The following is a 13,127-nucleotide window of genomic DNA, read 5'->3' as shown; positions in this document are numbered from 1 at the left end:
ACAGTATGTATGTACCCATAGTTAACTATTTTACGTCAAAAATTTAGCCATAGATAATGCTTCATTTACACATGTGGCTGATGCTGTGCCTCTCTCTACCTCAAACGCCATCTTTCATCAGTTTTTTGCACTCTTCTCTTTAACTTTCGGCAGTCTATAGAACTAGAAATGTTTTTTCTCGGTGCGACCAATGAGTACAGACCAAAACTTGACCATTTTTCAGAAGCAATAATCAGCCAAATTTGCGAGTCCATTCAGTTCAATGGCACTGTTTACGTTCAGTGCCTCCAAAATGGCCGACTTCCGGGTTGATGACGCGTCGTGAAAACCCTCTATTGGCACGAACGAGCCGTGGAGCCGCCATCTTGGACCGGTCGACAGCTCCACTCAGCGTAACTTTTTTGCCAGGTGCAATGAGCTGTCAGCGCATTAAATAAATCATATCTCACTGAATACCTAACTGATTTTGACGCGGGTTTTTTTGCTGCAAAGTTCATTCATGCAGCTATGATACAGGACACATGGTTCAGCGTATTTTAATATTCATAATAGGCTTCACAGTTACATATTATATTCTGATATAAGATATAAGTGACCAGACGCCCAAAATCTAAATATGTGAGGTAGAATATTTATAAATCACACACTATAAATATGATAAAGAAGCAGAAACAGATAGTTGCAGTAAAATAAGATATTTTAATAAGTTGAAGAAACAATTAATTATAATTTGTGACATACACTTTCTCTCTGGTTCTCTCTCTCTCTCTCTCTCTCACACACACACACACACACACACACACACACACACACACACACACACACTCTTCTCCCTCCCTCCCTCTCTATCTCTCTCCATCTCACACACACACACACACACACACACACACACACACACTCTCTTCTGTGACTGTTGACACCTTGGAGCTTGTATTGCTGAAGCCTGGCGGATCAACCTCTAAAACCTCTAAAATAGCGCTTTACACAGTACTCAAATACACTTTACAGAACAGAGAAAATATGAACAAAGCAACATTAATATACATTACTTCCTGATATCACGTGTGCAAACACTAATAACAGTTATTATGTTCTGTCGAACAATGCATGTATTAACTTCAGATTGGATTGTGTTGGTAATAGGCACTTAACGTTACCTAACGCTAAAAGTGAGTTTCGTGCATCTAACAAGTGCTTTTTCGAACTTCTTTCTGATCTGCATAGTAATAGTAAGTTATGTGGGGAAACACTTGAATTGAGGGAGGTAACGTTACATAGTCTAACTAACGTTAGCTAGCTACGATTTCAGTACAGTACTATCAAATCTCCTTGCTCCTTCTCAATTATCTGGATTTAACTACAACCAATAGTACATTAGTAATGTTAAATCTTACTTGTGAAAAGTAATCCCGAGCCGTACTTGCGATGGTCCACCGATTAGAACAGGAAAATGCTGCACAGTGCTCTGGTATCTTATCTGCTGCTACGCAACGAAACTAGGAGTACGACCGGTTCAAGATGGCGGCCGCAAATCTCATCGCCCAGCGGCCAATAGGGCATCTACCTATATGATGTCTATGAGTGAGAGTATGAGAAGAAGCGAACGCACAGGCCACAGTGTGACATCCGTGTAAACACAGATGACGTCAAGGGTTTTTTTTTATTAAAGAAGATAGCCTTCATCTGTATGTAGGCCAAGGCAATTTATATATTTACAATACTTACTTAAATATAATTAATAGTATTTTATTGCGTTTGTATTAGTTGTTTGAGGAGTAAAAAAAATTGGTCGGTCTTAACGCAAATTTACAATCGGCAAATCGGTCGGACTAAAAGCAAAAAAAAAAACTGATTCAGTTCTAAATTGACAGGGTCGGTCGGGTTACGGCAAACAAGAATATTTTTAAGGATGGCCTGAACTGATTACAGACAGTAACAGACAGCACTCATTTTAACTAATTCTAGGGGTGTTTTATACAGTTGGTGCAGTGCTTGTGTAGTGGTTTTCGCGGCGATAAAGTTAGTTTGACATTAGACATTCATTTTTTTTTTTTTTTTTTGCCAATTGAACTCTTTAAGGCGGTTATGTTTTGAGCCCAAACTAACTCGGATAGTCATAAATCCATGCCCTTTACGTTGCACAAGGCTTAATTTCTAGTGGGGAAATTAACAATGAACCATTTAAATTAAATAAATGATTTAACTACGTGACATTATAATGTAAAACCAGTACTAAAATAATCAGAAAAACATCCGTTATACTTTAATGTATATACAATACAACTTTTAATGTATGCAATAATATAAATCCATTAAAGGACAACATCATTTGATCAAACCAACTGTAAAATATACAGAATATTATTCAGTATAATGCACAAGGCATTGTTTTTCAGATGATGCCTTTGTTGTTTTTATATACATTATTGAATTGTTTTTATATACATTATTGAATTGAATTAAAAGTTTTATATAATATACTCACTTCAATTAAACTGACACAGTTTGAGATAAAGGTATCAAACCAACTGTATTATATTCTTTATAATGCACAAGACATGGTTTTTTAGATTATGCTTTTATTGTTTGTATATTGTTTATATTTTATTAAAGGATACTGCAAGCACTTTAATTTATCCCCCTTTATTCATACTGCACAAAAAGTGGTTCAATAACATTGAATGTTACAAAATAGTCAAAGGAACTTTATATGAAAGACATAAAGGAAGAACTTCGCCTATTAATAAAAACCCATGGGTAAGTCTTGAGTGCCGCAGTCTACACCTAGACTTTATATAAAAACAGCCACAAATGTCTCCACAGAAATTCTCCAGGGCACCAAAACACCTGATAAGTAAAACTTTATAAGCCTAATGTAACGTTACCACAAACTGTCATTAAAGATGAATGAAGAATAAAATAATAAAAAAGTAAAATAAATAAGAATAAACACCAACCTCCTTGTTCCTCTTGTTTTATTCTGCAGGTTTCTGGTTCCTCTTGTTTTATTCTGCAGGTTTCTGGTTCCTCTTGTTTTATTCTCCAGGTTTCTGGTTCCTCTTGTTTTATTCTCCAGGTTTCTGGTTCCTCTTGTTTTATTCTCCAGGTTTCTGGTTCCTCGTGTTTTATTCTCCAAGTTTCTGGTTCCTCTTGTTTTATTCTCCAGGTTTCTGGTTCCTCTTGTTTTATTCTCCAGGTTTCTGGTTCCTCGTGTTTTATTCTCCAGGTTTCTGGTTCCTCGTGTTTTATTCTCCAGGTTTCTGGTTCACTCGTGTTCTCTTCTCTCTCTTCTTTAATAAACATAATTTTCACAGCAGCAGATCTCAGTTCAGATGATAAACTCCTCCAGATATTCCTGCTCGCTTCAAGACTCAGTCACGACTGTGAGGACGAGAATATTACAGGTATTTACTGAACAGATTCAAAATCTGTATTTTTTCTCTCTTAGAAGCATGTCTAACTGTTTGTATGAAGGCAGCACACCGACATAACAACAACAGAGAGCGTGGTGAAACTGAACTTCTTCCTCTGAGGTTTAATGATGTTTGTCAAACAAACATGTGTGTTTAGCGCCTCCCGCTGGACTGGAGTGAAGCGACGAGAGGAAGAAAGACCAGAAGGTTGTGAGGACGTCGCCAGGTCGTCGTCATTTGGGGCAAATACCAAACCATCCCTATGCCCTACACCCTTCAAAGGGCGTCCAAGCAGCATCCAGCACTACATCTGGTGCTAACCCAGATAGCAAACAGTCATTGAAACTATGCTGAATCAACATTCCGTTGTCAACATTAAGTCATTGAATCAACATCTAACTCTGATGTTGATTCAACATCATTTTGCACCCTGATTTAATATTGAAACAATGTTGAAATTCTGTCCATAGATCAATGGAATTTCAATGGTATTTCAATTATCAGGAATATTGAAACAATGTTGAAATTTCAACTGAACTAAGGATCAACGTGATTTCAATGGAATTTCAATCGTTTTTAAATGTTAATTTTAAATGCCATAAATTAAATAGCCTGCTTTATCTACAGCCAGGATGTTAAAAAGTAATGGAACATTTGAAATCTTGTATAAAACACAGAACACACCACACTATTTAAAATCAAATTCATGTTTATTAGCCTCTCTACTCTTTATTTACACTTCATTGTCATCTGATGCCTGCATAAGTTGTCGTCCAGTCCCTCCTGCCCGGTCTGCAGCATAGCGCAGCCATTTTTGCACAGCTTGTGCAAAAGAAAATTGGGTGACGGTAGCTGTCCCCATCTGCTGAGTAAGAGCATCTAAAATAGAAGATAAAATCACAATGCAAAAAAATATGATTTAAGTTAAACAGAACATATATTTGAACACTTGGAACAAATTCAGTAGCCTAGGCCTATGATTTTTCAATGATCGGATAAGGCAATAAGTCCTCGTGTTGTAGGCTAGATCATATTTCCCCTATATTCAAAGCACTTTTCAAAACTGCCTGTTCATGGATGTATTCGAATTAAAGGGAGGCAAAAAGGATTAGCTTGCAGTGACCTCTTTCATAAGGAAAATGTATGAGGCCAAGTGACTAAACATTTTGTTTATTATTTTATTAGTTCAGAAGTAGTTGTTAACTCCACAAATTTAATATAAATAACCTGGATACTAATTAAATAGTTAATGTAGATTAGAGTTACCATAGACAAAAGATGTTTTGACAAAATAATCATAGACAAAAACCGTTGCATTCAGTTTTTGACAAGGTTTTGGGCTGGAAAACCTTGCTGGCATCTGGCAACCCTGCTCGACAGTTGACATTAGGGCTGCTTCACGATTGACACACCTCTCTGGCTACCAACCAAAGGTAAGTTAACGTTACTGTTATATATAACGTTACACATTAGACATTATATTGCTAACGTCACTTGGACTGTAAGATAGTTTGCTGTGGTCTAGTTCCCAAATTTTCTAAATAATAATAATAATAAAAACAAATATGGTAAGGTATGCTCCAATTCCTGTCAGAAAATGCACGTTGCCTACCTGACCATAATGCTGACCTATCGCTGGGTGGTAGTTTGTATGGTATTATTTATACCTTTGGGATGAAAATATTAACATGATTAACACGTGCAGGCGTGGCGTTTCGATTGCGTGTCAGCTGCGTCGCGTGCCTGACGTGTATTGCGTTCTTTTCCTGTCAAATGTCAAGAGCGCATTATTGTAGCGCGAAAGTACATTGCACTGAACACGTTTTAAGTGCAGGCATATACTCTGAGCGAGCCCAGAGACCATTCTTACAAGAGCAGCGTGTATCTGAGAGCCAGAGATGTTCGCGCTTGCCACTTTAAATTCCGCGCGTGAGCAGAGAGATTCGCGCTCGCGCATTATATTAATGTACTTTCGCGCTACAATAATGCGCTCTCTACATTTGAAAGGAAAATAACGCCATATACGCTGCGCTACTGCTGTTAGGTCAGAGCCAGAGGGAGGGCCGCCAATAGACAAGTCTACATTTGGATTAGCGGTGTGTTGCTCTGATCTTTACGGCAACATTTCAACTGTTTCTCATTTTGAGGTGAACTAATCCTTTAACAATTATAGATCACTGTTACAAGTCACTGAATGCTGAGGTTTATTTTGGATTATTGTGTTAACTTCGTGCTAAGATTCCTGGTGCTGCATGGGATGAGTTGGGGTGTGCATTGAGGCCCTTTGGCTTGCAGCCTAGGATTGATAATATAATGGTGATTTGAAATTTAGCAGGACTTACCAAACAAAGATCGGCAGAGTGCCAACTCTTTAAAGGGACGTTTTTGTTTGGTAGGCTCCTTGTTCTTTTTTCCAGCCCAGTTCAGTCTTGAAGCCAGTTCATTTGACAACAGGTGTGCCATCATACGGCGGACCCTCACCTCTAGGGTAGTCCCTCCAATGGTGGCGAGATGATCAGTCTAGGAAAGTATTAAAAATTTGCAGCGTTAAAGGGATACTCCACTTTTTTAGGCTCATTTTACAACTCCCTCAAAGTTAAACAGTTGAGTTTTATTGTTTTCGAATCCATTCAGTGGATCTCCGGGTCTTTAGAAGAATGTCAGTAACCAGACAGTTTCTGGTCCCATTGACTTCCATAGTATACATTTTTTCCTACTATGGAAGTCAATGGCACCAAAAACTGTCTGGTTACTGACATTCTTCTTCTTCCTCACCAATCTCGTATATTTTAGCAGTAAACGCAATGTATTTGTCCCTTAATGTCTGTCCCTCCCCTGCCACAGCGTACTCTCCCGTCATCTACAGACTGTAGCTGGATGGTTAAAGCACGCAAAAATAAGGCATAATTCAGGAGACCAAAAAGTATTTGTTGATCACGGCAAATATGTATTGCCATTACAGTCAACAGCTCATAATATCTCAAATGTAGGCTAATGCACAATCTGCTTATGACTCCCTTTCTTATAGTCATGTAGCACAGCCATAGGAAATGAATGGTGTGGGCATTCAACAGTGCAAAGCTAGCTACAGTGACCTTATGTAACTCCAGAGTAAAAACAGCTCAAGGTCTTGGATTTCTTGATTCCGCTTTGAAACACCCCTCTATACAGTGCTTCAAGATCGAACATAATTTTCAGCCAATTTGGTCTGTGCAGAATTATTTTTTTCAGTCTGAATGTAACTTGGATTGATAAAGGCATACTGAAAAAACAGCAGTTTTTAGGAGATATTGAAATGTGAAATTAACCCATGAGTCTACTGTCATAAAGGTCAGGCAGTTTAAGGAAGTTGTGCATATCAGTGAAGTTTTCTGACAGAGTAATGATGTAACTAAAACTACCATTGCCTGTCGGTTTGTGCCATTTAACAGCGTCTCTTCTGCATGGTCCAGGGCCTCCATGGTGTGGAAGGGCAGCTCCAAGGGCTCCGACAGTGGCTGTATCACAGACTCCGATTGTCCACACCTGCAGGACTGGCGGAATTTCCTAAACTCCTCCCGCAGGTCCTTCACCTCCTTGGACAGCTCTGTCACTGCAGTAAGAAGTTTTTGCATAGCCACATCTATTGACAAAGAAAATTGTACAAACAAATTTCAGAAGATGTTGAACTAAAAAATTACTTCGAGCAGTCAGTGTAATGTTTTTTTTTTATAATTGTCATGCACTAATGTTCAAAGGTTTGGGATCACCCAAAACATTTTTGTATGGGACCACTCTTGGACTGCTGTAAAACCATTATTTCATGAGGCTGGTTATAATGATTCCAAATGGAAAAATGAATGATGGTAAGAAACTTTCTAACAGTTGTTTATTTTAGCAATGTCTCCCTCCATTGGTTTAAGCTAACAGTTGATAAGTGGTAAATCCTTCAGTGATTTAAATCATTGAGGAAAGAAAAGCCTGGGCCGCTAGGATTTAATTGTACTTACCTTTTAATGCCAACCTGGCAGTTTCTGAAGAATCTGAAACAACTGTGAAAAGAGAAATTAAACCATTTGACTGGATATACTGCATTTGGCTCGAATTTGAATGTTTGAATTGACTGAATTTAATTACTTCTTTTTAAAAGCATACCTTCAGGAGATGGCCTCTGGAGTAAATTCATTGGAGAGAACACCAATTCATCACCAGGGAACGATGCTGGGACATTGGGGTAAGACAACATGGGGGAATTGGGGCGTTGGAGGGTCTGATAGATTCGTGGAGGTGGTGATGGTTGGCTGCTCTGACTGGCTAGTTGGGTCGCTGCTTTGTGTAAAGAAAAAAAATGTGGCGGGGGGGGGGGGGTGTGTTTAAGGGCAAACGTGTGTAATGCATATTTTATGCTATTTTTTGCAAAGGCTTTCTTTATGTACACAAACACACACACACACACGCCACAATGTGGCTAACACTACCTGGAAATAACACTTTTGGGGCTTGGGTGAATCTGCGCTCATTCTGGGGCTCCTCGTCTGAGTGATAAACTGGATTCGGTCTAAAAGTAAACAAGGGAGCAAAGCACTTAAATTGTCAACTTGTGCATGTCAACAAATTGTTAAACTGTTCAATTGCACATCAACAACAAATGGTTGAAACTAGTGATGCACCGAAATTAAAATTCTGGGCAGAAACCGAAAATTTAGGATGCACTTGGCCGAAAACCGAAACTGAAGCTGAAAATTGCTTCTTTTAAAAACTCATACTATACACACACACACACACACACACACATACATATAAAATTTTAATATAAAAATTGAAACTACTGCGGAAACAAAGACACCTACATCTTGGATGCCCTTGAGGTAACCTAAAACATACCAAAATGTCATTTCAGAGTGAACTATCCCTTTAATCTTTGATTGGCAAGACGCGTGATAACAGCTCGACCGTGAGTGAAACCTAAGCTTGCACACGGATGGGAGGGGTGGGTGACATTCATTTTCGGCATCTGCCAATTGTGTGCAACTGGCAATTGTACATTCATTATTACCTTCTTTTTCTTTTCAGGGAATGGTGGCTCTCCTCCTCAGACTGGATGTCAGTGGTGTCACAATCCTTATTGAGATATCTGTCCAGGCTCCTCGCTGCCTCATCATGACTATCTACAAATATGGAAAAACAGTCAAGTACAGTCAGAAATTATGTCAGACAGGGGTATGTTCAGATTCTTATACCACAAATCTTATACCAGAACACCCACCACGAGTTATGAGGAGACGGATAGGCTGGTATGTGTGCCATCCCTGACCAGGCTGCTCTCTATTCAGGATGGCTGCATTCAGCCTAATAGAGTCCTTAGGAGGGTATGGGGGCAAGAAGACTTTATCTCCTTCAACCCATGAGTTTGGCACAATTTCAGTTGCCCCACTGCTGAACTGAACAACGCACCATGTGGTCATTTTTTTTATTGCAGGGGATTACAAAGACTATAGAAAAAAAGCAAGGGAAAAAAAACTTAGAAACTGATGAACTGACTGCATAAACTGATTATATGAACTGATTTGGAAATTTTGGAAAAAAATTAATTGGTATGAATGATGGGAATGGCGATGAACTTGGTTTTGTCTGGATAAATTATGTACTTTTTGCCGATGTGCTGAAGCCTAGTCACACCGACATTCTTGCACAACCCCCAAACTGTGTATACCCCAATGTTTTCAGATGGAAAGGGATACTGGCCATAGGACTCTTTTTTTGTAAACTTGCGAAAAATTATGTAAGTCTCCTGACTTTGTTTTCAACAACGGCAATGTCATCTACAATTTGAAAACAGTTATCCCCAGACCTAGATGATATTGTGTACTTTTCTGTAACAAGCTTACAGAACTGGTCCCCACAGCTTAATGAAGAGATCAATGGACCACCATAATGAGGATGCATGAATTTTTTTCCTTTCTTCACTGTGTCCAAGGTCGGTGCAGGTGATTCTGAGAGCCTTTTTACTACTTGCTGTAAAGGCAAGTGAGGCTTGCGCAATAGGTGCTTTAGTTGCGCTAAATAATTCTCGTAAGGAAATGCAGATATGTTGTCTAAGGGACCAAACAGACGGTATTCTGACGCCAAGTGTGTCAGCTGATGGACATTGTAGGTGATTTCACCTTTCCCATATAGCTGACCAAAGTGAGTTACGAAGGAAGTCAACAATCCCTGAGCACAATCAATCATTTCCTCTGATGTTCCAGGAGACAACAGCAGATGCATGGCCACAGAAAGTAACAAAGTTTTCATAAATTTCAAGGGCAATGCTATTTTTCAGGACTACTGGGCCAGCATAAAGCATGAAATATCGAAGCTCTGTCGCCTTCCACCGGTCTATTTCAGAGAGGTGCCTGGGTTTCCGACTGAACTCAGAGGGAGTGTAAGGTCCTAGTCCCTTCAATTTAACGGATATCTCTTCGATTGATTTACTTGACAACCTAGTTGCCAGTGATTTGCCCCTCATCCAGATATATAGCAACTTCCTGGTTACCCCAAGACAGCACAAGTGCATGTAATCTAATGGGAACATTGTCACCATTTTGACCAGACTAGCTAGTGGGGACAGTGTTTGGTTTAAGTGGTGTTCATCATCAGTCATAGAGTTGAAGTCTGTGTCTGTCCTCAATCTAACATTTGTTTCCGGATATGTCATCTTGTTGTGCCATTCACCCACTTGAAAACACTTGTCGCAACCTGAATAACCATTGTGGCTTATTACATTTTTAATAAAAGCTCGTGCTGGGGCATCGCATATAAATGAGCACACTTCTGCCAGAATCTGCTGTCCATTGTGAACAATGCCATTTTTTAGAATGCCACTAAGGTCTTCAATAAATGGGCCCAAGAACTCAAAGACACTCTTTGGTTTGGTAAAGCCACAGAAAAGGGCGACAAGGAATGGCGATTTTCTGTAATCAACATTAATGGTAGCTAAAATGGGCCAGAACTGAGTTTTGCTGCTTCGGAATAGTGGTAAACCATCTATACTAAACTGCAGCTTAATTGTGGTCAAATTAGCCGGCAGCTTCAGAGATTTCAGTTTTGACATCAATCCAGTAGCTAGGCCAAAGTGATAATATTCCCCACCTTCCATTTTCTCAGTTTTTATTTCACCTTGTGTCTTGAGAATTGTCCGAGCATCTCTTGGCAATTCTGGATGAAACACTCGCAAAATGCTCAAGAGTGCAGTCAATGCTGCTAATGAGACCGAAAAGGAGGAGGCCCAAAATCTGAGACTTGTCATTAACTCTGATGTTGGAGCTTCAGCATCAGAAACATCTGATTCTGAATCAACAGGCCTAGGTGATGGACAGTCGTAAACAGAGTCTAATGAGAGATGGGACTCATTGATTGCTGACCTCTGCTCAAGTTCCCCTATACTTGGTTGCTTCACAACTGAGCTAGATTCTCCTGACTCCAATACTACACTTGGGAATTCAACATGTTCCAGTTCTGCAACAGTGTTGCCTTGCATTTTGGAACCAGTATAGGTTTTCTCATACTGCTGCAGGATTTCTGACTCTGTGGCCCTAAGCATTGATTTAATTTTCCGCCTCTTTGACCAGCGTGATGTCATTGTGCAATTGCAAGTGGTGCAAGTTGTTTGCAGAAATAAAATAAAATGAAATCAAAAATGTTGTTTTGCTTACTTGGTGTGCAATAGTGATCTGTAAAAGAACAGAAAGGCAAAAATCTCTGTTAAAAACAGCAATTAAAATTCACAATCATACAGTGTAACTGACCTTTATACATATGTACTCAGGTAACCAATCTGTTATTAAAAATATAAAAACAATGAAAGTTTCATATAAACAACATAATATACAATTTAAATATACAGTGGTTTATTTTTTTCAGCTACAGTTGATGTAATAGTAGCATTCAAGAAATAAATGTAAAATATAAAAGACGAAATACACTTTAATGTAGGCCTATAAAATATACAATTCTCATTAAAGCTAATTAATTACGCCCCATTAACTGGACTCCCCCGCCCCCTCAGATCACCATAAATGTTAAAGGGATTTTAATGCAAAAATATGCTATTTTTATGCTGTACTTTCTTCCTATAGTGAATATCAAGCTACAATATATCTGTTTGTCAGCTCAAATGTTTCAGTGGTAGAACTTTTGCCTAGCATTTCAGAGGTTTTTTTATTTATTTATCAAAACTTATGTTTATCAGTTGTTGTATATCAGACAGGGATACGTTTGTGAATATTTATGTTTAGTAATTTCAGCTAAATAACTGGAGATGTTATATTTATTTGTATTGGTACATTCGTGCCGCAAGATGTTTCTATTTGTGGGCTATGCCACCCCCCCACCCCAACCCACCCACCGACGCCAGGCCTGGTTGTCAGGTGCTGTATAATAGTGCGCCTGCTTTGGTTGTAGGCAAACGTGCTCAGAAATGCTGCAGAACAGAACGCCAATTAAATGTTTTCCTCAAAAGCAGATCTTGGAGAAGATCATCAAAAATTGTGATATCGCATAAGCACTAGTATAAAACAACTGTTATCATTTCTGAAAACAAACACAATGGAGAACAAAACTATGGCATGCATATCGCAGCCCTGCTCGAGGATTTATAATAATATTAATATTTAATAAATAATTAATATTTTGGATTTGTATTACGACGGGATGGTCTAATCAGCATTTCCAGTTACAACTCTCAAGACAGTTCTGCATAGAATAAAGTAAAGGTAAGTCATGTCTTCTGTGTAATTCTGGCCCGCCGTGGTCACTATTGTTGGTAGCGCTAGGTGGAGCACTATGCTAGCGTTGGTTTGGCGGTCAGAAGAAATAACGGTGCTGTGTTAATAGATTTTCACGACACTTATCAATGGGTACAGACATCTATTTTGAGCTAGCTATCATAGACTGTCATAGACTCATCAATAGACTCATCAATAGACAGGACTCGGAGGTTTTGCTAACTTTATAACATAGAAGACAACCACGAAGTACTTTTGGCAGATTTTGACATATTGGTAAAAAAAGAAATGTCAGTGACTGAAGCACTGCGTCGGTTACTACACTAACCATTAAGTTAAAAATCAACCTAGTATTTGATTTGGTACAATTCATTCATATCGAACATTAAGCAAGCTTACCTGTACACTTGTGCCAAGGATCCAGAAATGAGCTGTGTCCGGTGCAGTACGTTGGTATACCACCCGTTGATCTCCCGGTCAACCAAAAATCGATGGATTTTCAATCATATTTCCCGGTCAACTATATTTCGATGCATTTTCAATCATATTTCCCGGTCAACTATATTTCGATGCATTTTCTATCATATTACCCGGTCAACTATATTTCGATGCATTTTCAATCATATTTCCCGGTCAACTATATTTCGATGCATTTTCTATCATATTACCCGGTCAACTATATTTCGATGCATTTTCAATCATATTTCCTGGTCAACTATATTTCGATGCATTTTCTATCATATTACCCGGTCAACTATATTTCGATGCATTTTCAATCATATTTCCCGGTCAACTATATTTCGATGCATTTTCTATCATATAACCCGGTCAACTATATTTCGATGCATTTTCAATCATATTTCCTGGTCAACTATATTTCGATGACTTTTCAACAACAGCGTCGTTTCTTTGTCCACTATAAATCAATGACTTTTCAACACATTCAGGGATCACCCGGTAACCAAATATC

General features: G+C 38.8%; 2 protein-coding genes and 1 pseudogene across 2 annotated transcripts in view; 1 reads left to right on the top strand and 2 right to left on the bottom strand.

Annotated features, from left to right (window-relative positions):
- The window catches only part of LOC132153797 (zinc finger protein OZF-like), a 28,505-nt pseudogene extending 24,896 nt beyond the window's left edge, over nt 1-3,609 (bottom strand).
- The window catches only part of LOC132146361 (zinc finger protein 658B-like), a 910,027-nt gene that overhangs the window by 455,239 nt on the left and 441,661 nt on the right, over nt 1-13,127 (top strand). The gene's annotated exons all lie outside the window — the stretch shown is intronic.
- Nucleotides 6,163-11,109, bottom strand: LOC132152864 (uncharacterized). Its single transcript, XM_059562232.1, has 8 exons — nt 11,087-11,109; nt 8,659-8,884; nt 8,449-8,560; nt 7,871-7,950; nt 7,548-7,721; nt 7,403-7,444; nt 6,821-7,035; nt 6,163-6,273 (listed from the first exon to the last, which is right to left on the bottom strand). The coding sequence occupies exons 2-8, from the start codon at nt 8,855-8,857 to the stop codon at nt 6,163-6,165; spliced, it is 933 nt and encodes a 310-aa protein (XP_059418215.1). The 5' UTR covers nt 8,858-8,884; nt 11,087-11,109.

The sequence above is a fragment of the Carassius carassius genome, chromosome 1 (genome assembly GCF_963082965.1).
Source record: "Carassius carassius chromosome 1, fCarCar2.1, whole genome shotgun sequence".
Lineage (NCBI taxonomy): Eukaryota > Metazoa > Chordata > Actinopteri > Cypriniformes > Cyprinidae > Carassius > Carassius carassius.
Note: the sequence above shows the minus strand (reverse complement) of the source record. Positions and strands in the feature narration are given on the sequence as shown.

Excerpts from the sequence above, each read along its gene's own strand:
- LOC132152864 (XM_059562232.1), bottom strand. The coding sequence starts at position 8,857 with ATGACCACATGGTGCGTTGTTCAGTTCAGCAGTGGGGCAACTGAAATT. Across the intron at positions 8,561-8,658 it reads CCGTCTCCTCATAACTCGTG|ATAGTCATGATGAGGCAGCG; the intron begins GTGGGTGTTCTG and ends CCATATTTGTAG. Across the intron at positions 7,951-8,448 it reads TCCCTGAAAAGAAAAAGAAG|ACCGAATCCAGTTTATCACT; the intron begins GTAATAATGAAT and ends GTTTACTTTTAG.